Source organism: Thamnophis elegans, chromosome 9 (assembly GCF_009769535.1).
Source record: "Thamnophis elegans isolate rThaEle1 chromosome 9, rThaEle1.pri, whole genome shotgun sequence".
NCBI lineage: Eukaryota > Metazoa > Chordata > Lepidosauria > Squamata > Colubridae > Thamnophis > Thamnophis elegans.
Window position 1 is genome coordinate 33,315,270 of NC_045549.1, and position 25,181 is coordinate 33,340,450.

A 25,181-nucleotide genomic window follows, 5' to 3' on the forward strand; every position below is an offset into this window, starting at 1 on the left:
ACTTTCCATTGCTTTTTCTCATGTATGAAATACAGGTTTTTGGCTTTTATTCATACCTCTTGATATTTCCTTTTTGGGAAAAAGAAATCTCTTACAAATTTTGTTTTGGATTTTATTCTGCCAATTCTTATTTGACCTTTCCCAAATGAATGGAATCTAGTCAAATTTTATAGTGGCAATCATTTTATTTCTCATGGACACATATATGTAAGACAGCATGGACATGGTCATGATAGGTTTCCAGAAAGTGATTTTGACATAAGTTAGCTAAATTAAGATTCCTACAAAGAAATCCTAGAACTACTTCTGGTAGAAATAGTTATGGAAGACAGGTGATGAAATCTGACTTCAATTACATAAATAGTATTTTGCCAATAACAATAATCACATAATCCCTGAATAAGCACCAAACCCAGGCACATCAGGTTGGTAGATTAAAGAAAAATAAATTTAATCTTTAATGCAAAAGCAATTATTCACTAGCTCTATCACAATCCCCAATATGTAAAATGCTAATTACGTCCATCTAGTCCCCCCCCCCTCTCAGTGATATAGTCTACTAAAGTAAAAATACATTTCCTTATAGCTGATTGCTAAAACTAATTAAACAATTTTCTTAATTAACAAAGTCTTATAATAAAATCGTCTGTCATCCTCCCCCCATATTAAGATAGTTTCATAAAAGGAGAAATACTGAGAAAGAACTTTTGTCCACACTCAGTAGGAAGAGTATTTGCTTTTTCTTTAATTATTAATACATAATGTTCCAGGTTGATCCTGACTGGCAAGTTACGTACGTATAAGGAAGAAGCAGTGAATGCTCCTAAACAGGATTAGCATGGGCAGCACCAGCCCAAAGCACTGCATATCTGCAAAATCTCTGATTTCATTCTACAGGTGTCTGATTTAGGATTACTGTATAAAAGAAACCATATTCTTTTATGCTCTAGGTGAATATTTTATGGATATGATTATTTTCAATACAATATCTGTTGAAGGGTTCATTTCCCTGCTCTGTTTATTGTAGGCCAATGATGGCTAACCTTTTTGTCATCGCATGCCAAAAGGGGGGGGGGAAGCATGAGGGGGTCATGCATGCACATGCCCACACCCATAATTCTATGCACCTGCCCCCATGCATGCGACCATGACCCCCCCATTTTTGGCATGAGATGACACAGTGGACCCATTTTTCGCCCTCCCCAGCCTCCAGACCCTTTCTAGGAGCCTGGGGAGGACGAAAAAGGCCTCCCCCACCCCCCTGAAAGCTGAATACAGCCCATTTGCTAACTTCCGGTCAGACTAGAAGGTCCATTTTTCACTCTCCCCAGGCTCCAAAGCCCCCCCAGAGGCCCCCCCGGAGGCTGAAAATGGCCCATTTTCCAACTTCCAGTCAGACCAGAAGGTCTATTTTTCAGAGGCCAAAAACAGCCTGTTTCCTGACTTCTGGTGGGCTCAGAAGGCCCAAAAATCAGCTGGCCCACTGATATGGCTCTTTGTGCCATCTGTCGCATGCATGCCATAGGTTCGCCATCACAGTTCTAGGCTATAGAGATAGGTAACTGGCAATTTGCGGTGTGGGAAAGAAAACTTGAGTCACTGGGAATCACTCTAAACTTGGAACAGGCTGTAAAACAACTTACCTAATAATGTCAATGAAAACTTCAGTGCTAATTTAAAGCATTCATATCATTGCGTCATATTGAACTGTGTAATAGTCTTTCGCAATTTGTTACTTTCTGATGTGTTGAAACATTTTCCAGACTCTTTCAACAGAGCTTGTTGTCAGCCCTGAAGCCATTTTGAGCTGAAACTATTTTGGGAGCATCTTCAGGGCTGCAGCAGCAAGCCCAGTTGGAGCTGTGAGAACATAAGAGGGGAGATACAGATAGCTGCAGATGCGTAGCCAAAACAACATTCTTTCCCATGGAAGCCAAGGTGTTGGCTTCCAGGTGTTGGAGAGGCATGTAACAAAGCCAGCCCGGATGGTGGCTGAGACCTGATTTGGCCATGTGATGGACATGTGACCTGGAGGAAAGAACTTTGAGGTTTGATATGGGTGGGGAAAACCCTTCAGAGTTGGGTTTTTCCCAGATGTGCCAATATAACTTGCCTAATAAATCTATACTTGGAGGAATATGTCTGCCTTAGAGTTTTGATTCTGTTGTGTGTGTTAACTGGAAGACTGACACTTGTCTTACATTACCTGGGAATTTAGTGTTACAGTCCAAACATGGCAGAATGGCATTTTGATGTAGAAAACTGCACTGCATCATTCAAAAGTAAGTGATATGAAATCTATGGCATTTTTTATGTCAGTGAGTTGCAACTCTCAGCATGGTTGAGAGAATTTATATAGCTTGTTGACAACTACTGTAGAGGCCATAGCACTCTACCTCTGAAATGCCTCTGAAATACTGAATTGGGCAATCACTACAGATTTTTTTTCATTTGATCAGACACTCGAACAAATTATACAGAATTCGTGATCACGTAGGAAAACTTGTAGCACTTCTTTTATAATATCTACTACTGTCACAGATATCAGAGTTTAGGTTTAGGTTTTAGGTTTTATTTAATTTGTATGCCACCCTATTCCCGAAAGACTCAGGGCGGCGAACAATCTGAAGGGGAAGGAGGTACAAAATAGAAAATAAAAATTCAAACAATTTAAAAATACAGCAACAGTCGTAACCTCAGATGGGGCTGGAAACTTCAACAGCCCCAGGCCTGCCGGAACAGCCAGGTCTTAGTTGCTTTGCGGAGGCTGGAAGGGTGGTAAGGGTCCGGATCTCAACGGGGAGCTCGTTCCAGAGTCAGGATCATCCAGCATGATCTTGCCACCTTTTAATATACTTAGGATTTATGAGGTGCATGAAAAACATACAAGGCAGGAAACACAAGCAAATTTAATTTATTTAAGAAAAGATGGCAACAACATGACAATGACCTTTGTTGAGTTCTGTAATATATATCGTTGGAAATCAGGCTTTAGCTTCCAATAAACATATTGCTTTGTTTGAAGGAATGTTTTCATCGAGGAGTAATCAAGTAAACAGCAACAATCAAACCATCTGGATTTCTGAGTTGATAGGCACCCAAAGAAGAAAAGAGGTGGCCATGTATTTGTTTTCTATTAAGGAAAAAAATTCTTTAAGGAAAAAAAATCATGATCTGTATAAAATCAATACAAACTTAGAATCTTTTTTATAATGAAGGAAAAGCTAGTTACACAAGTAATAAGACGTCACACCTTATATTTGATTTGCTTTTCCCACTTCAGGACTTCGTTCTTTGAAACAGATGTTTTTTCACATTAGGAGTGCGTTTAAATATTTGGAAATATGCCAGTAATACAATCTCTTAAGTAAGATGTGGTTTAGCCCGGGGGAGTGCGTGTTCGTATCTTTGAGTATTTTCTACAAGAGTTTGAGTTAGTTGTGCAACATCCTGTTACTATGAAAAAAAGTGCTGAGTAATGGTTAGCACTAGCTCGTATGGCTGATGCAAACCTGTGGAATTTGCATCATCATTCAGCAAAGCTAACTTGGTATGACAAGGAAGCTTAAACACAATACCATACTGAAGTGGAGCTGGCTTCCAATGACAGCACCAAAGTAGCTGGGAGAAAAAGCAGGTGTTTTTCAGTAGCAGTTTGATATTGCTGAAAAGTTAAAAGACACCCGAGGAGCTTTATACCTGTTGGCACAAGCAGGTTTAACAGCTAGAGACAGTAAGGAAGCATGTGCAATAGTTTTTAGCTAGGAAAAGGTGAAGAGAAGAAAAAAAAAACAGAGAAGTTTGTTTTAATCTTTGTAAATTGTGTGAGCTGCTCTAAAGCATGTTTAGGAAGTCTCCAGTCTCCTCATGTTCGAATGGAAGCTCCCCTCAGGGACAGTCTAAGTTGCCTTCAACATATGACATCAAGGTAGAACCAGGAGACCAAGTGGTGCTGAAGAAGAAAATAACTTTGCTGAGAGGAATATCCATTATAATTGGCACTATAATTGGAGCTGGAATCTTCATCTCTCCAAAAGGAATTCTCCAGAACACTGGCACGGTGGGAATGTCCTTGATTGTCTGGACTGTCTGTGGCATTCTTTCACTCTTTGGTAAGTTTGGAAAGTTTTTAATTGATCCTTGGGGTGGCTAGCTGTACTGGTGATGCTATCTATCTGTCTCTCCATCCATCTATCTATCCACACAGATACGCACACAGTCTAAAGGTCAAAAGTTTGGTTAATGTGCCTTTTGTACTGAATGGATTTAAATGTTTGCTTTTAAAATAGATAGGGCTCCCAAAAATAGATAAAGAAAGGAGTTTCCTAAATCATAAAATCTGTTATTTGTGTTGTTTCTGTATGCACTCTAAAAACAAGTTGCAGCAGGCTTGCAGAATGCTCCAGCTAGAGAGGATCTTCTCAGTCTTGAGAACTTGAGGCAAATAAGTTCTCAAATACCTAGCTCAGTGTTTTATAAAGATAATTATTAATGGAGTAAATTTTAACTGAATTATCTGCTAGTCTCCAACATATAGCAATATAGACTTAAATTACTTTTTTTAAAATTAAATGAGACTAAACTTTTCCTGGAGCTGTAGATACTGAACAGGAGTTTCTTACTTCACTGATAGGGAAGATTATTTGATAAAAGCAAAATCCCTAGTGCATGCTCAGAAGCAGTCTTGTAATGTGTGGATGCATTCTTGTAATGTTGGCAATTGCTGTCACTTAAAGTTCTACAGTTTTAAAATTTAATCTTTAGTAGTATGCATTTTCATTATTGAGCAATGTGAATTTCTTGTCAGTAGTTCTATATACGAGTGTAATTTTGAGGAGCAGCATTAATAATATGCATTGCAATAATTTGCAATGTACAAAATGGCATTGCTTAAAGATTTGGGATTGCTCTAAATGTTAATAATTATATTGGGAGCACAATGTATCATTGATATTAGAATTATCTGTCCTTCTTAAACTGTCCAAACAATGAATTCATTGATCTCCTTAATCAGCTAAGAAGGGGATAATCCATATGACTGGAGTAATTATTATAATCCATGCTACTTTTTTCTAGCATTAGGAACAGTGAATAAACTAGATTGAGTATCAAATATCCAGCCAAGAAATGGAGTGAATGTTGCTCTCTGTCAATATATTCTGCATGTTAAAGAGCAGATGTGAGGCTCAATCCACCCTTGATAAACAAATTGCTTTACATATACAAACTGGGTCAGAAGTAGAATATAGAATTGACACACCAAGAATAATTTATGGTTGCTTCCTTCAATCTAGTTCTTCCTGGGTATCTAGATTTCAGATTTTTAGAATTCTTAGATATGGTTATCAAACATTCTAGGAATTGAAGATATGGAAAACAGCTAGGCCGAAGACGATTTCCCTTTCTTATAGTTCTTATAAATTCCAGATGTCTTATTCTATGATGCCCAGGTAGTGTGACTGGTTCAGATAGGAAAAATACAAACAGTATATTTCACACTTTTTGAAATTCCCAAATTGGTTAACTAACATGGAAAATCCAAGGATTATCCATACAACAGATCCATATTTTGAACTTCTTACAATGGTATTGTTTCACTTATGCTACTTGTTTTTATTAGGGAATGACTAAAGGAACATAATAATTTTTATTCTTCTGAAATTTGCAATGCACAAATGTTTTCTGATAAATTCACTGAAAATGAGTTCAGCAGTAAATCCTTCCTGCTACTATTCAGTATGTTTAACACTGCCCCAGAACTATTCCATTTTCCATTTTTGTTCCTTATGGGGTTTTAAGACTTTAATTATTAAATTAAACAAAATTAATCTATTAATCCAATTATGCCTACTAAAAAGTAATATGAAGATAGTTCTGTAGCTGCTTATTTTAGAGAATTGAACATTTTCTTAAGGGAATCAGGTGAATGTTTATTTTGAATTATTGATAAACATCTCTAGGTTTGTCTCGTAATTTTTATTGTGAATGATTTAGAAAAGAGGCCTAGAAATGTACTGATTTGATTAAATGTAAAGAAAATGGACTTTAGATTTTATTCATTTATTTCTTACCTTTGTGGAGAAGTTCAAGATGGCGCACATGCAGGGTCCTCCCCTATATTTCTGAGAGAGGAAATTACTGTCCCAAAATGGGCTATGACAGAGTGATGTTTGAATAGAAAAATATAAGGCTACAACATTAAAATATGTCCATATGAATAGCCAGCAAAATTCTGCAATAATTTTGGAATGGTTGTTGATTATTGATACCTTAGCCAATGTAAAATGACAAATATTTATCAGAAAAATGTTTTTACATTGTTCCTTCTATGGAAATATTTTGTACCCTCTTTTGAAAAGAAATGAAGGATAATTAAATTGTTAAGAATTTTAAAGTAGAGTTTCAAATGTTCAGAGTTTAATAGTTTAAAACATGCATAACTAGTTATATGAACAATGTAACTTTTTGTCTTGGATAACAATGGAGTTTTTACACTGAGGATCAATAGTCAGGGCTAATTTTATACTGTCTAGGGATAGGTGTCTAATACATCAAATGAACATGTAACTGTTTGACTACAATTCTACTGGAAAACTCACAATATTGTATGGTGGCATCAAACGGTATGCATAATCATACGTTTTATGATATAGTATGATAATAATAATGAATAGGTCCCATAGCAGAAAATCTTCCATGACATTTAAAAAATCATTGCATTCACAAAATTGACATTTGTCAGTTCAAAAGTTATATAATATATGGCTTGCATTATGACATCCTAGGTTCTTAGGAAGAATTTGATGCTTATGAAGGCCACTACAGCTAAAGAACTAGCAGCCATGACTTCACATTATTGTGAACTGATAACAATAATTTGTTGTTTGCAATGATTGATGTAAGACTTATTGAAAAAAGGAAAGTCTTCTGGGAAGGCTTAATGAATGTATAATGATGTGAAATCTAGGCTAAATATCTGGGTGACTATGAAACCAACCATAATAATTTTAAAAATCAGGGTGACTATAGCAAGCCATTCTGGGTTCTTTGGAAGATAAGAGGATTCTATCTTAAGGCTTCACAACACTGAAATTCTTGGAGAGGAAGTTCAATTGAAACCCCATGTAGTATATCTCATGTATTTTCTTCTATTGTAGAAAAGAAAAACAGTAGCTCAACTTCCTACTGACATTTCCCTATATGCTCACCTGAACTGACCTTGTGTTAATGACTGATAGTTTCCTGGAGGAAAATGAAATGTAAATAATTGTCAGTTTATTACATGAGTATTTCAGACACCAGTGAAATATAAATCTGCTTATTGATAACAAATGAACATCTGTCCCCTGATTGTGAAATTTTTTGATAAACCTTGCCAAAACAATAGTTTAAAATTAACTCTATTTTTTATAGGTGCTCTCTGCTATGCAGAATTAGGCACAAGTATTAAGAAATCTGGTGGGCATTACACATATATCCTTGAAGCTTTTGGTCCACTTCCTGCCTTTGTAAGAGTTTGGGTAGAATTACTCATCATACGGTAAGTAAACATAACATTTGTTTTCTTGCCATTTTACTCCTTATGTGCTTTGAAAATCAAAGAACAGTTATAAATACAATAACAATGGACACAATCTATTGGTTTTTCTTAAGTTTTCTTTCGCATCTTTGTCTCTGAAGACAAAGCAGAGCTAAAGTAAAAGCTCATCTATATTTTGGCACTGCTGTATTAAATAAATAACATGCTGGTTTCCAAGAACAGTAAATTCTGTTCAGAACCTAATGATTTGGAACCAGTAACATATCCAATGAATGATCAGTTCATGTTCTTAATTTGTTGCCTAAATATTGGCTGTGCTACTCTCTAAACCAAAAGCCAACAGTATTCCAATAGCAATTCCATACACTTGGAGCCTAGTTTTCAAAAGGAGACTCCAAAAAACTGATATGAAGCTGGCAAAACAAAGTGGCCCCAAGCCCAAAAGGGTTAAATTCAAGTTTAGCCAATATTCAATGGTAGCAATCCAGAAAGTTACCTTTACCTTCAGAAGACTGACTTAGACTCACAAAATAACATTGGCAACACAATTAGAAATATGAAAGATTGTCTTAGACATTTAAGTTTCAATTGATTTGATACATTTCAAGCACTGTACATTTGGGTATGGTCCAAGTTAAGCTGCACAGATAATTTGTAGTTAAACAGAAGTTTTTATTTTTATATAGTTTACATTAATGTCCTTATTTTTCTGATGAAAATAAATTGGAAAGGTAAGCTATAAACCTCTGGAGATTGAATACAGGGTAGTACTTAACCTAGAACTAGTCATTTGGCAACTGTTGTGTAGTGGGATTCAGTAGGCAAGAACCAGAGCAGTATAGATACAACAGCATTTATTGACTCAAACTGAAACTCAGGAACAGCAGACAATTGCCTTTAATTTATACTCTGGGCCTACAGGGTCTTAATCAATCATAATACATGAAAATCCCCACCCAAATATGAATGCTCAAAGTTTCCCTCCAAAACAGTTGGAGATAACAGTTAGAGTCATCTAAAGGTTAGTTTCACTTTAGCAGGGCTTAACACAACCATATATATATATATATATATATATATATATATATATATATATATATATATATATATATATATATATATGTATATATGTATGTATGTATGTATGTATGTATGTATGTATGTATATATGTATATATGTATATATGTGTATATATATATATATATATATATATATATATATATATATATATATATATATATATATATATATATATATATATATATTAGATTTTTTACAACCCCTGGTAAGCCCCAATTATGGGAGGAAGCTAACTGCTTCCATCATCTGTCTATCGGCTCGTCACAAGAGTCCATCACGACAGAAACCCAATATTTTTACTGTTGCCTTTGTTATATTTGTGTTTTTTTTATTTGTGCTGATAAATAAATAAAGGGAGACTAGTATAGATCTATTTCAAGCTATTTAGCTCTCATCAGCTAGCCATACCCTTACTGGGATTTGAACCTGGGCTATATTACATCCTAGGCAAACTTCTTAGCCATTAGGCCACAGGCTCTTATCCGTTATCAGCGAAGCCAGGGTGAAAGGTATCTATTACATTTTTACAACTCCTGGTAAGCCCCAATTATGGGAGGAAGCTATATATATATATATATATATATATATATATATATATATATATATGTATATGTATATGTATATGTATATGTATATGTATATGTATATGTATATGTATATGTATATGTATATGTACATGTACATGTACATGTACATGTACATGTACATGTACATGTATATGTATATGTTATATTTATGCTGATAAATAAATAAAGGGAGACTAGTATAGATCTATTTCAAGCTATTTAGCTCTCATCAGCTAGCCATACCCTTACTGGGATTTGAACCTGGGCTATATTACATCCTAGGCAAACTTCTTAGCCATTAGGCCACAGGCTCTTATCCGTTATCAGCGAAGCCAGGGTGAAAGGTATCTATTAGATTTTTTACAACCCCTGGTAACCCCCAATTATGGGAGGAAGCTAACTGCTTCCATCATCTGTCTATCGGCTCGTCACAAGAGTCTATCACGACAGAAACCCAATATTTTTACTGTTGCCTTTGTTATATTTGTGGTTTTTTTTATTTGTGCTGATAAATAAATAAAGGGAGACTAGTATAGATCTATTTCAAGCTATTTAGCTCTCATCAGCTAGCCATACCCTTACTGGGATTTGAACCTGGGCTATATTACATCCTAGGCAAACTTCTTAGCCATTAGGCCACAGGCTCTTATCCGTTATCAGCGAAGCCAGGGTGAAAGGTATCTATTAGATTTTTTACAACCCCTGGTAAGCCCCAATTATGGGAGGAAGATATATATATATAATACACAAATACAACAAAATGTAACAAAAAGGCAACAGTAAAAATATTGGGTTTCTGCCTGGATGGTCTCTTGTGACGAGCCGAAGGACAGAGAGTGGAAGTGTGACCTTCCTCCCATATTTGGGCATACCGGGGGTTGTAAAAGAAATCTAATATATATATATTCATATTTATATATTCAATTCATAACACAGCAGTACTGAAGAAAGGGACTTATAATTGGTTCTCATAATTATAACTGTTGCAGCATCCCCATGGTCACATGATCAAAATTTGGGTGCCTGGCAAATTCAGCATTCTTGTGTGAGGTGATCAACATTTGCAACCTTCCCAATCAGCTTCTGACAAGCGAAGTAAATGAAAGAAGCTGAATTCACTTACCGATCATGTGGCAAATGGCAATGGGAATGGTTCGCTTAACAACCATGGCAAAAATCAGGATTGACTCACTCAACAACTGCCTTGCTTAACAACAGAAATTCCAGCCCTAACTATGATAGTTGAGGACCAGTTGATGGGATCTTGTATCTGGACAAACCAAGCATCAGTATTGGTTTTATGATCGGGAAGAATTATATTGTCAGAAATGAACAGATCATTCTGAGCTGCAGATATTTTTAAATGACTTCTTGTTTTCTGGAGATTACTTATAGTAGGGGGAGGGGTTCCCTTTTGTGTATTACCATGCAATCTGTCTTTATGTGTGGTGGAGACACTAATTTACTACCATTGTTGAAGTAATAAAGTTTCATCTGACATTGCAGATGATTTTTTGTGGAATGGAAAAAGGTATTCTGTTATATTTTTGAGGCATAAGCAGATGACTTGACATGTTACCTGAAGAAGAGTTGTTTGTCTGGATCCTTCCTGAACTTATTGAAAAAAATTACCTGTAGACTTTTTAATACTAAAACGCTCATTGTTTACTGTGTTCTGTTTTTAAAAAAAACACAGCATACAAATGGAACTAAACTGCTAATCAGTTTATGCATAGAAAGTTCAGTCCCCTGATTCCTTTACTTAGTGTACATATGACAGGTTCACATTATGAAAGGATTTCATTTCTGTGAAACTAAAATGCTTTATAACTTCCTCTTTCAGGCCTCACTCTAGATACCTCTTTTCTATTTATCTTATTGCTACATACACCCAATGTAATTCAGCAAGCAACAAAGATTTGCATATTTAACATGACCACAGTCATTCAAAATGCTGTCACATGAATGTTTTGATTTCTTACTCTTCTGGAAATTTTTGGGAGTACTGAATCAATTAGCACTGATCCAAATCTGGGACTTAAAAACAAATAATGGAAAATCATTTTTAAATTATGGCAGTTAGTGTGATTGAAGAAAAATGCTTGTTCAAACCAATAACTATCGCAGGATAATTTTCTTCTCTGCCAAAAGAAACATCTACATAAAATATATTTCTAACTTCAATTAGTACTGTTCATATACAGTAAGGCTAAAATTTAACAGAGGTTCTCAGCTCACTTTTCTAAAGATCCAACCTGATAACCAGTAGTAAGATTCAAAGATTGTAAAATCAAAAACATTAACTTTATCTACTAACTAATGACAATAATAATAATAATTCTCAATGACAGCAGATCAGATGAGTGTGAGTTAACTTTTAATTGTTCTAACTTGACTTGCTGTTTGATATTTCTCTTAATTGTTTTTTAAAAAAATGAATACTGTACAAGGTTTAATTCTTCTGTTTTTAAAGCTTTTAAAGCTTTTGTGGTAATGGTTGAGCTATCAAGTTATTATTTAGGATCCATTATGGATATAAATGTATTCTGGAAATTTGATATCCATATTGTTTGATGCATATTTATATTTAATATAGGCACAAAATTAGTAGTTTTGGCATTCCTTAGAAAAATAACCTCTTTCTTTTTCTTCCAGCCCTGCTGCCACAGCAGTAATCTCTCTGGCATTTGGACAGTACATATTGGAACCATTGTTTATACAGTGTGAAATCCCTGACCTTGCTGTTAAACTCATTACAGCTGTAGGAATCAGTAAGTATTGAATTTTGATACATAAGGGTTTAGGCCAGTGGTGGCTAACCTTTTTCTCTGCGTGCCAAAATCGTGCCCACACCCGTAATGCAATGTGCCCTGCCCCCTGCAGATGTGTGCATGACACCCCCCTGGGCTCCCCCAACCCGTGCATGTGCATAACCAACCCATGCTCTCTCACACATGCGCATGACCCCCTATGCCCCATTTTGGGCATAGCAAGCCTCCCTAGAGCTTCCTGGGACCAAAAATGGGCCATGGTGGGTGTCACACAACCCCCCTGCCCCCCACTGTGCATCAGTGCATGAACCCCTGCTCCCCATGCATGCATGAATGTCTCCCGCATGCATGGCAGCGATCTGAAAATCAGCTGGCTGGTGGGAGGCATGCACACTTGCGTGGTGGAGTTGAGCTAGGCGATGGCTCATGTGCCTGCAGAGAGGGCTCCCCGTGCCACCTGTGGCACACACACCATAGGTTCACCACCGCAGGACTAGGCAGATGATAAGTAACAGATCATTAAAACCAATTTGTTATTTAATGGTGGGATATGGAAACCAATTGCAAGTAACTCTATGTAGGTGTATGTTCAAAGGGAAAGACTGCTGTTATAAAACTATAGTCAACTAGACTCTCTGTTAAGGAAAAATGGGAAAGCCATTCTCTTTTTGAAGTTCAGTTTTTCAGAAGTAAAACACCAGTACACCTTGGATTAGATGTTTCAGTGAGATATCAGTGAATCAGATAAACACATTACAAATTAAAGAATGAAACACACAACAAATTGAAGTTATAATATAAGGAAAAAGCTGGAACCTGTAATAGCTAACATTCTCAAAAAATTAAGATGTTGAAAGTTGCAAAGTATTGGAATTCAATTTTTAATCTTGTAGTGTTTTAGTGCTTTTTTATCAGATAGATAGACCATCTCTGCCATTCTGAATACTGTGGAATCTCTGCTTTCAGAGGCCCATATATTGGGCATTTGGGAGACAAACTTTTCCTGCTTTGCTCCAGGCTATGGGGTGTATTCCTTCAGAGTTTGTATTTTCACCTTAGAAGACCGATAAGGTGCATCATTTTGGCAGACCACTAAATGTTCATGATATTTTATCCTGCCTTGAGTGTTCCACAAGAAAACAGTAATTAAATGGAAACATCATCCAATCATGGAACTGGATGGTAGTCTATAACTGAAATTACAGAAAACAGAAATATTAATGGGTCCAGATCCCGTGCCAATGATGAGATTTGGCAATGGATTTTTTGCTATTAAAATGGAAAAATGCTGGTGGCTAGGTATTAAAATAAAACAAAAACATTTCTGGCTAGGGTGTTAGCCCAGCTTTACCTAAACGTAACCCTGAAAAGAAAACATAAATGAAAAACACACACTCATTAGATCCCATTAACTCTTCCGCTTTTTCCTTGCCAGTTTTCTAATTCCAGTCATCCATTCTACTCTGTTTTGAAACTACTAAATTTAATTTAATCTTAGGTTCTACCCCAAAAAAACAGCAGTTGAGAAGATGGCTTTGAGTTCTACAAAAGTTCTTGAGGAGCAGTATATATATGAACTATATACATTATAGCCATGGGGTATATATTCTGCATTTAGTAATCTCTCCTTTATCATATTTTATTCATATTTTCCTATAACTTTGAAGGAATGTTAAAAATTTTGCAACAATTGTTTTTCGGTGCTTAATTAAGTCTAATAGTTATCTAACAAATACATTTATGATTTGAGAATAGAAAACATTTATTATAGATCCCATGTTTATACTCCGATTTAATGCATTTCAGTATTAAAAATAAACTTTTCTAGGTAATGATATTTATGACCAAAATACCATATATCTCTGGTTTAAATCAGAAATATATTCCAAAATATGGAGAACTACTGGATGATAGCAGAAGACTATAATAGATACTAATTCTTTGTGGTCATGTGGAGATTAGTTTTACAGACTAGATATAGTGGCCTAGGGTAGATGCAAGTAGGCGGTGCAGGATGATGAAGATGGCAGAAAAGATTATTTGCAGTTCACTTCCTTTTATCCAGGACGTAGCAAAAAAGCAATGCTTGAGCAGGCTCTGCCTGGGATACTACACATCTGATTCACAACTTGCTTTCCTTTTTACCTTCTGGGAGGAAGCTTCATGGTATCCGAAGCAGAACATTCAGTCACAGTTTTGTTCCATATAGCATCAACCTTGTGAACTCTCAAGTTTCCTCTTTTCGCTATGTATTAAAATGTGTGTTTGTCAGTGGTGAGTTCAGCCGAACTGGTAGTGGTTTGGCGGCCTGGGTCGCTGGAACTGGCAGCAACCCAGGCCTGCCATGTACCCAAATCAGTTCTCCTGGCAGCACCGTAGGCACCACCATCTTGGTTTTTTTTTTTGCTTCTGCGCATGCTCAGAACAATTTTTATTGCACTGTGCATGTGTGTGCAGTGTGCACGCGCGGTGTGCCCACAAGCAAATCAGCAGTAGTGACTGCTGGAACACACCCCTGGTGTGTGTGTGGGTTTGTGTGTCTATGTAGCATGTGTATATAAGTGTTATGTATGTGTATGTGTAGATATATAGTTTCTTTTGAGAACAGGAAACAGAATCTCATTTTTGATGACAATAAAGGTTGTGTTATCCTGTCCAGTCTGGCCTGTTCTGTCCTATCCTGTCTTAGGCTGTCTTAGTAAAGCTTTCATCTCAATTTACTTGGGATATGGACATAAAAGCTACTGGTCTCTATTCTACTATAAATTCCACTTCTTTATTCTAAGAAGATTGCAATGTGAGTTATTTGGAGACTTGCTCTGATTGAAACAAGAAGGAATAGTGGTTTGATTGTCATTTAAATGATCTCCATGCACAGCAGAAATGCAGCTAAGAGCCATTACTATTGTGAAACATTTAGGTTGTTTTGGGGAAAGCTTTACTGCCTCTATTAATTAATAGAGCATTTAACACTCTCTTTTATGAGGATCCTGCAAATGATTGTTTTACTAGGGAAAAGGTGGCCTTTTCACTTGCAGAAAGAGATGCAGTCATGAAGCTTTAATAATGGGGTATGCCACCCTAGGCATATATCATGTGGTTTGTGAGCACAGCTGGGGTTAATGAAGCTCTTTAGAACTGCTGTATGGCAAAAGTGTATAAGAAGATGTTATACAATATTAATCTGTATGTGTTTTATAAATTTTGCAACATATTGAACGACAATAATAACAACATCTCTGGCCATATATGCCATCTAATATTTGTGTATATAATAATTTTAAGGAAAATATTGTTTCTCCCAGATCAGTTTATTTGGGATATAATTTATAAAGGATCCATATGTGTGTCCATTGGTCTCTGTCTGGTATTTTATTCTTAGAGGGTCTAGCTACTAAGAGAATTAGAAATCTGATGTCGCAAGAAAACAATATATGTGCTTTATTTATTTAATTTAGTACTTAGTTCTCTTTATATGCTGGCCAGTGAACACTAGGAGGATTAAGAAAAGTTCCATGCCTTTTATGGTTCCTACTTGACCTTGAATATAGAAACTGAAGGATAAAAACTGCAGAAAACTATGAATGCTAATATACTATGTCCATTTGTATTTTTTGCAAGCAAAACTATATAGGCTGCTAAAAATGATACACCCAAACTCTGTTTGTTTATTTATTAGGTGTGTATTCTACCTTTTGTACAGGAATGTAAGAGTGCTCTCTCAATCTACTATATATTATCTATATTGTATATTAAAATTAATATCTATGCATTAAAAAGTACACACTCTTTGTGCAACTGCTTAACACCCTCTGTCCCCTCTCTTTTTCAAGCAGTATCTTGTAAGTCATGGAAATTTCCAAATAATTAACTACTCTAGAGTAGGGAAGTTGAACCTCATTCAGAGTGAAAGACGGAAATTCCCCCAAAGAAAGAATCATTCCAACCCCCAATCTAAAGCCATTCTTCCTTGGAAGGGTTCATTTGAAATTTATTCTTCATCACTACCTATTGGACCAAAATACAAGATGCATTGGGTATTATCAGCCTATTAATGATAAGAAAGCTCTGATCAGCAATGACCACCTTTAGCAGCTTCATGACAATGTGAAACAGAAGTAGATGGAGAAAATATCATGGAGGGACTCAACAGATTAGAGGTGTCCAGATACAATAGAGATCTACTCTCCCTCCACCATTGATTGGAATCAATCTTTCAGGAATAGGAACTGGGAAAAAGAACATTCTTGGCATCAGTCTTTTAATGGTAGTTTTGATGAGTGCTGTGTTCCATATCAAACCCCCCTGAGATGCTAAAGAAGACCTTGAGCATTGCAGTCTGCCAATTCTGATCCCCTGAAAGGTCATATACAAGCATCACCACTGCAGTTTCCATACTACAGGTAGTCCTTGACTTATAACAGTTCACTTAGTGACTGTTCTAAGTTACAATAACAAAAAAAGTGACTGATGACTGTTTTTCACATTTCTGACCATTGCAGCATCCCCATGGTCACATGATCAAAATTCAGATGCTTGGCAAATGACTCGTATATATGATGGTTGCAATGTCCCGGGGTCATACCTTTTGCAAACTTTTGATAAGCAAAGTCAATGGGGAAGCCAGATTTACTAAGCAACTGTGTTACTAACTTAACAACTGCAGTAATTCACTTAGCAATTGTGGCAAGCAAGATAGTAAAAAGGGGCAAAACCGACTTAACAAACGTGTCACTTAACAACATAAATTTTGGGCTCAATTGTGGTCATAGGTTGAGGTCTACCTTTATAGCCCAGGTTGAATCCTGTCTTTCAAAGACCCAATCTGTTTCTTCTAGAGTTCTTATAAAATTACCACTTTCCGGGCAACCTTTCCAAAATAATTATCAAGGCAGTTGGATCAAGCAAAAGCTTCTTGAGTTGGAACACAGCTTTCTTCAAAGGAAATACTCTGGACTCAAAAATACTTTGCATCATTGATGGCTCTCTTTCATGTGATTGCTTACAGAGAGGTTGGACATGGTACTGTACTATTGTAATACTATAATTCAAATAACTGGTTCTACTTGAAAGAGTTAGGAGAGTTTTTACATTATCCATTTTCCATTTCTTTACAAAAAACACCACCACCTGCAGACAGTTGTTTAGGAGTATGCAGAGATGTAGCATGAATTTACAATTTTGTAAAGTCCACAACTGAAGAACTATTGAATATAGTAATCCTGAACATACATACATACATACATACATACATACATACATACATACATACATACCAAAGTTTAATTACCCAAAGTAGGTAACATCATCAGTGCTAGTCATTACTTAGTTTGAGTAATGAAATGTCTGCAAAAAAATAAGCAAGCTCAGAGAGCACCAAGGACTCCTTATTTGGGCTTCAAATATTTTTCTTTATAAGTAAAATTTGAATTACAGCAAGTCATCTATTATCAGAACTAGTCCTACCATGAGGATCAAGCTTAATTATGTTTACTGGAAGGCTAACAGAACACGATGATTGATGCTTTGGAAGATGGAGATTTTTAGTTGATGATACTTTGTAAAGTTTTTTTTAAAATAAGCTATAAGAAGACTGCTCAGTAAAGGTTAGTAAGGGTAATGTGAGTTGTTCCACTAATGCCCGGGATGCATGGTGGGAGAGGTTTTGCCTAACAGAGCTTTTATAGTGCTTTTGAATGGATGAGAAATACTTCCTTTTAACTTTTCTTTTTCTTTTTCTCCAGCAGTTGTAATGTTCCTGAATAGTATGAGTGTCAGCTGGAGTGCCCGCCTTCAGATTTTCCTAACCTTTTGCAAGCTTCTAGCAATTTTGATAATTATAGTCCCTGGAGTTATGCAGCTAATTAGAGGTATGAAAGTAAAATGCTATTTTATGTGCTTTCATCTCCCTCCTTCTCATTCTTGCCCCTACCAAAGAGTGCTTATGCCAGCAAAAATCTTTTAATTAGTCTCTGCTTGTTCAATTTAAGTTCCATACTGTCAGGTAAATAACTGGAAATAAAACTTACACCACAGCATCTGGCTATGAGATCATACTGAGTCTCCATCTACCATTTTTAAATGTTGAACCAAAAGATTGTTTCTTGCAGCAAAATCAAAAACAAGCAAATAGGGTCTCAAAGATTCTTGTAATGATGGAAGACTCAAGCTTCTATACTATATGTTTTATATAGAATAATGTAGTGTATTTGTAATACAACTTTATAGCCTTTCTTTTTATTGGAAACATTCTTGTATAAAGCACCACTCCCACTAATTGGTGTTCACTCTTAAAATGTTTCTTAAGTAGAGTGTTTAAAGTTCTTTAAGAAGATAAGTGAGTTCTATTCCTTTAGACTGCTGTTGGCTACAGTAATATTATGCTTGTAGCAGATGTTAGTTATAATATAAAATCTCTAATAGTGTGGATTTACTACACAAATAATATTTTATTACTATTATTCCAACACTATTTCTTCACTATGAACACTATTTCTTCCCCTTTCTCTTTCTGTATGTGTGAAGGGGATCCAAGTACAGTTTGGATTAAGTCACAGTTTCCAACATAAGAACTGTAATTTGTCCAAGCTATGGCCAATTAATGAACCAGAATCTGAAATTAGGTGATGAGTAACAGTTACCGTACTCATCACCTAATTAGTCAGGTATTTAATAGTGGAAAGCCAATTATGAATAAAATATTTAAATTTTATTTACTATATTTAAATATTAAAATATTTGCTTGCTCTAGATTTTTTTTAAAAAAACACAGAAAAGCAAAGAAATAAGTGCCAAAATATTATAGCATGTTGTGTACATTATCTCTACATGTGCACACACACCTACACTTTTAAAAAGGCAGTGATGAGTTTATGCTAAGTCTGTGTTCTTGAATTTTAAAAAATGGTATTTCAAGGATGGCTCCAAGGTAAAATTGGGAAACCTTAAAGGGATACAATTAAGAATATAGCAGTAGACTTATATACCGCTTCATAGGCCTTTCAGGCCTCTCTAAGCGGTTTACAGAGAGTCAGCATATTGCCCCCAACAATCTGGGTCCTCATTTTACCCACCTCGGAAGGATGGAAGGCTGAGTCAACCCTGAGCCGGTGAGATTTGAACCGCTGACCTGCTGATCTAGCAGTAGCCTGCAGTGCTACATTTAACCACTGCGCCACCTTGGCTCTTTAGCTAAATTTAATTTCCTAACTGGTAAGTTTATCAGAAGTAAAAAGGTTAAAGTTTTATTTTCAGCAACACTGTTGCATCATTCAAGAACCTCTTAAGATGTTGATACCAAAATTGGGCTGCAATTCTTGGACCACAAATTGCAATAAGTTCTCCGAAATCTTACAAAAATGTCATGGGGAAATAAAAAATATATATTTTAAAATGTAGGCTATTGTTTCAGTTTTTTTCTGAAATTTAAATTAGTCTTAAAATGCAGATTGTGTTCTGAATGCATTCATAATGGAAGATGTTATCAGTGTTATTACCACCTGGCATGCAGGAACAAAGAAACTATTTTGATTTATCTAAACAATTGGAGCAGATAAAACTGAACTGGAAAAAATTACTGGATATGGATTTATCTCTGGGTTATTGATGTTGGTAATATTTTAACCTTAATAAAATTGAAATCAACCTTGGTATGTTTGTTTGTTTTTCCTTTCCCAGGAAAAACTGAACACTTTAAAGATGCATTTGTTGGAAATGCAGCCAGTGTCAAAGGATTGCCTCTAGCTTTTTATTCTGGAATGTACGCTTACTCTGGTTGGTAAGTTATACTGCTGATTTACTGAATGGCTTTTGATTAAGAACCTTCTTGTGAAATAAATTCTAACCCACAGAGACATTGCCTGAAGTTTTCTTTTAGTGTCTCTTTGAAGCTAAACATGGGGTGGAAAGAGATTCTGTCCTAATGAAACTTTTCATATGTGAACTCCAAAACAGGGAGTTTCAGAGACAGATTCCAGAATTATTTGCAATTTCAGGGTGCACAAGAAAAGTTCCAGGAAAACTGTTGCTATATATGACAGTGTTCAATTTCTCTGGTTCCATAGGAGGAACCAAGGGAAAAGTGCTATCAGGGTTTCAGTACAATAGATAAGATTATACTGGTTTCATTTGATTTAGTTTTGCTACTCTAGATTCTCAATTATACTGGATCATAAGGTGACTTCTATGGTTTGAGTTTATAGAATGCTATTAGAATCCTGCCACTACTAAACCTTTGTTTATTTATAAATCAAGCTCTTTTGATTTAGGCAAGAAATCATATATAGCTTTCATTACCTAACTGTGTAACATCATTAGTGCTATTAAGGAGTGCTGTTTGCTGTCAGTTTATATTCTGTATCTTCCTTGTCTGTGCCAGGGTGAAGGCGGGAAGTCTTAGAGATTCTTTGGTTGGGCTGTTTACTAATGTCTCTTTGGCAGTTTCTTGATTGGGGTATTGCTTACTTACAATCAAGTAAGCAACACCCAATCAATAAACTGCCAAAGAGCCATTTGTAAACAGCCAAACCAAAGAGTCCCTAAGATCCCCCCCCCCAATCCTCACACAGACTGGCAAGACATCAGAATATAAACGGATGTCTGCAAGAGAACAAGCAAAGTCAGAGAGCATCAAGGACCCCTAATTTCAACCCTGAGCTACAAATATCCTCCTTTATTAATAGCAGATTAGAGTTTAGTAATTCCTGCTATTTCAAGATTACTTGCAGTTTTTGGTTTGTTTGCTAGAATTATATCTTGTCTTTTATTCAGGAGCTTAAGATGGCACATAGAAAATTACCCCCTCCTATTTTTCACCACAGAAAGAACCTTGTGAGGTAGTTGGGACTACCAGCCTTGGTAACCTTACCTAAAGTGCCCAATGGGCTTCCATGGTGAAAGTGGGCTACAACCTAAGTCATATCAGTGTCAGTCCAAGACACTAACTGCTATACAGTTTAACTCTTTCAAAGACAGGATTTTAAAAACTATGGATAGAACTGCTAATCACTTTTACTAACACTTATATTGTGAGATAATATTTTGATGTAATATAAAACAGGCACCGCACTGGAGCCTTACTTCCAATTTTGTAGTTGGCCCTATGCCATAAATCTGGTTACGCTTCTCCTCCTATACCACATTTATTCTAAGCACATATTAAGACAAGCTATTCAAGTAATATATAGAAATTGTTATGGGAATGATGGCATTAACAGCAACTTTATTTTTATAGGTTTTACCTCAATTTTGTTACTGAAGAAGTGGAAAATCCTGAAAGGTATGTACCCACCTCTTCTTAACTTTTAGCAAAATTCTTAAACTTTTAAAATTTATATTGCTGGTTAAAAAGTGGGAAAAGATTAATATTCAAATCCTATATTCTGTTTAAGCTTATGTTTCATGATGGTCAGATTGTTTTTGTTTTGCAAAGTCCAACCGTGTTATCGCTTCAAACTTTGCTAGTTTTGATTTGACTTGTCCTGGGTTAATAAGCAAGTAGATCTGTAAATCTTCCTTTCGTAATATGAGATCATTTCAGTGCCAAGGCCCTAAGGGAGAGTTAATATTCTTAATGAAGATTTTATAACAGATGTTATATCTTGGATATAAGTCAGTCGAGTTGTTTTGTGATTTCATCCTACTAAGACCCAATTTAAATAAGGAAGGACCCTGTGGACAACATTCATGTAAATTGTTGCTGCTTTAAATGGAAGCACACAATTAAACCATTTATGTGCAGATTTAATATGTTAACAATCTGAATCCTGTGAGGATGTTTTGCTAGTCTTTTAGCATTGTTTGTAAAATGGATACATAAGAATTTTTCAGTAAGAACTCCCTTTTTATGACTCTACAATCCCTTAATTTGGGGTAGAATTGGGGCTATAGTGAATATTTATATGCCTCCATCCACCATGAATGTCTGATGTTTAAATCTAATTGGGGAACCATCTAAAGATTTTGGAATTGTGATGGAACTTTACTACCAGTGCAATGTAGTAATGTTGTTATGTATTCTTGGACACATATAAGTTCAAGTTTGGCAACTTGCAATTGCAGAGCTACAGGCTGTCCTTCCCCCTGCTTTTTGCAACCCCTGAAGTTCAACACGTTGGTAAGATGGTTGAAAATTAGCAAAATGTTTTCATACAACTTTGAGGTGGGCCAACATGAATATTTAAATCCCTAAATGTATTTTACCTGGTTCAAAACGGTAGCAAAATCCTTCTCCATTACCTCAAAATTGGAAAAGAAATAGAAAAATAATAATCCCACCCACATACCAATTTTAATTATTGGCTGATCCTTCAGAAATATTAACTGTGTGTCTGATATCAGAAAGTTGAGGTCTTGTGATGTAGGCTGAAGAATTATATAGTTGAATGGAAATCCAAGAGCAGCAGGGGATACCTTTGTCAGGAAAACTTAAGATTTACAAAAGACTAACAAAATAATACACAGCATAGCTTTCAGTCTGTGCTGAGCTTGAGGAATGGATGATAGGCAGGAAAATCCACCTTCCTATTTTCTTTCTGTTTGCCAAAAAGCCTCCCATTTGCCTCCCAAGAAGAGGGGAAAAGCAAAGCAGCTGGATGTGGAGCTGCCAGCTTCAGGGAAGCAGCCCAACAAGCAGAAGCACTGCGCCCAGAAAGAGAAGGGCAAAAGCAGTATTTGCACTGCCTCAAGAGGCTAGTGGGCTTCAGCTGCAGCCGGACAGTTGCCTCTCCACACCCGCACTGCCATGCATCCTGGCCATACCCATCCCCCCGGTCTTATTTTTGGGTTGGGTAATATTAGCCCCCCCCAAAAGTTAGGGTTGGGCTTATTATTGGGGTGGGTCATGTTTTCAGAGAAACACGTTATGTAACATCTTTTCAAGCCTCCCACCCCAATCCCAGACTACAATATTCTTTCTTTCATCCTTTGGTTTGGAGCAAACACTGACATTATTGCTTATATGGTAAAGGATAATTAAGCAACCGTTTAATTAGAAACAAGATGATGGAAAAGAGTAAGATAGCATAAGAATGATTTAATTAAATAAATTGTAGAATAATAATTGATAGCCAGTTTGATCCAGCAGTTAAAGGCACCAGGCTAGAGACTTTGAGATTATGGGTTCTGGTCCCGCCTTAGGCAGGAAGACAGCTGGGTCAGTCATTCTCTCTTAACCCTCAGAAAAAGAACTGGCAAGCTGCTTCTGAAAACTGCATGGACTTTTTCAGGCACTTACTAAGAGTTCAGTCAAAGGCATAACACAACAACCTTAATCCAATAAGAATGAAGTACATTCTTGATTTACAAGCATTCATTTAGTGACCGTTCAAAGCAGTGGTGGGTTTCAAATATTTTTAGAACCTATTCTATAGGTGTGGCCTGTTTTGCGGGAGTGGCTTGGCAGTCACGTGACCAGGTGGGAGTGGCGAACTTGATGTCACTCACCAGGAGATATCATGGATTGGGTAAAATGTGGTGAAGCTCACTTAACAAAGCTCTTGCTTAGCAACCAAAATTTTGGGCTCAATTGTAGTCATAAGTCAAGGACTATCTCTACCTTCCTCTGCATGGCAGCCTTGTCCTAGTAAACCATTTCTCCTTTCTGGCAATTTTCCTCTCTGTTAGAGGCACCAAAATAATCCATACAATGTAAGGTTTCCTGCTGCAGCAGGGGCTGGACTAGATGACCTCCTAGTAGCCTTCTAGCTCTAATTGCTGTGTTATTTTTCTTTCTTTCTGCTAACAAAGAAACCTGCCTGAGGCTCATTCCACATGCCTGGCAGATAGAGATAATGAGATAATGACCCTAGAAAAAGTTTGGCTCTATTCACATGCAGGGAATCATCCAAACCCTTTTAGAAACACTATGCTCATATTGCACAAACCACAAAACTTCAAAAACATACAATCATATAACATATAACCATATAACCATATAACAATATAACCAATTTGTTCTTTCCTGCACCTTTTCAATTTAAAGTTATTAAGACTTGTGGACTTCAACGCCCAGAATTCCACAGCCAGACATGCTCAGTTCTGATTTAAAGTGACAGCATTTGTTTTTCTCCTTTGCAAAAGAAGTTTCCTTCTTTCTTTTTCTTCTCCCTTCCCCTCCTTCCTCAAACAGACCCACACACACAGACACAGCTTCACTGATTACAAGTTGGATTGGATATCTTTTCCAATGGCTTAAAAGCAGTTCCTCTGCCATCCCCCCCATTCCCGCACTGCCTTCCCCAAACACCTCCCTCATTGCAAATGCAACCTGCTGTCTGGGTGGGAAATACCTGGAACGCAATAAAGCCCACCCACTCACCTTCTTCTGGCAGGTTGGGGTGAGAGGAGAGGCAGAGAAGCTGGAGGGGAGCCGATCCAAACCTTCTGAAAGAAAGGGGCTGGTGGAAAGTGTGTGTGCTACAGCATGGTTCTTTGCCTGGCTTCCTGCCTCCTCCTGTGGTCTCCTCAGTGCTCACTTGTGTTCTCCCTCCTCAAGTGTAGTTTGATTGCAGGTGGAGCCACGTTGCCTTTTCAAACTTGTAATCAGTGAAACTGGGCTGGATTTTTACATAGCTTTATTCAGTTCTCTCTCTGTGTGAGAGAGAGAGACAGAGAAATGGGGGCCTGGGGAGGGAGAGCATGAGCGAGCACTGAGGAGACCACAGGAGGAGACAGGAAGCCAGGTGAAGAGCCATGCTGTAGCACATACACTTTCCCCGGATCAACTATGTAAAAATTCAGCCCAGCTTCACTGATTACAGGTTTGAAAAGGCAACGTGGCTCCGCCTGCAATCAACCTACACTTGGGGAGGGAGAGCACAAGCGAGCTAGGGTCCTTCCCTCCAGCCTTTGGCCAAAGCCCCGCACAGCACCAGGAGGATGAAGTTTGAATTCCTCCCCCTCCCTCTGACCCACATGTACCTTTTTCAGCTGCTTCAGAGAGGGCTTCAATGCTGAGGTCCTCTGAAGAAGCCTCTTCCTTCCTTCCACAGCTGGAACAGGTTCTAACTGGCACAGTAGATTTGTGAAACCTCTTCTACCAAACTGGTTAAAACCGGCAGGAACCCACCCCTGGTTTAAAGTTACAACAGTATTGAAAAAGTGACATAGGACAGCTTTTCACACTATATGACGGTTGTAGCATTCCTATGGTCCCAAGGTCAGGTATTTATGACAGTTGCAATGTCCTGGGCTCATGTGATTTCACTTAACAACTGTCTTGTCTA

The 25,181-nt window shown here is 36.9% G+C and overlaps 1 protein-coding gene across 1 annotated transcript in view; it reads left to right on the plus strand.

Annotated features, from left to right (window-relative positions):
* Positions 1-2,786: 2,786 nt before the first annotated feature.
* SLC7A11 (solute carrier family 7 member 11) overlaps positions 2,787-25,181 on the plus strand; it is a 70,753-nt gene continuing 48,358 nt past the window's right edge. The window contains 6 exon segments of the mRNA XM_032223950.1: positions 2,787-4,112; positions 7,414-7,540; positions 11,843-11,958; positions 17,703-17,828; positions 19,636-19,735; positions 21,191-21,235. Of these exon segments, the coding sequence (XP_032079841.1) occupies positions 3,842-4,112; positions 7,414-7,540; positions 11,843-11,958; positions 17,703-17,828; positions 19,636-19,735; positions 21,191-21,235 (785 nt within the window). The 5' untranslated portion in view covers positions 2,787-3,841.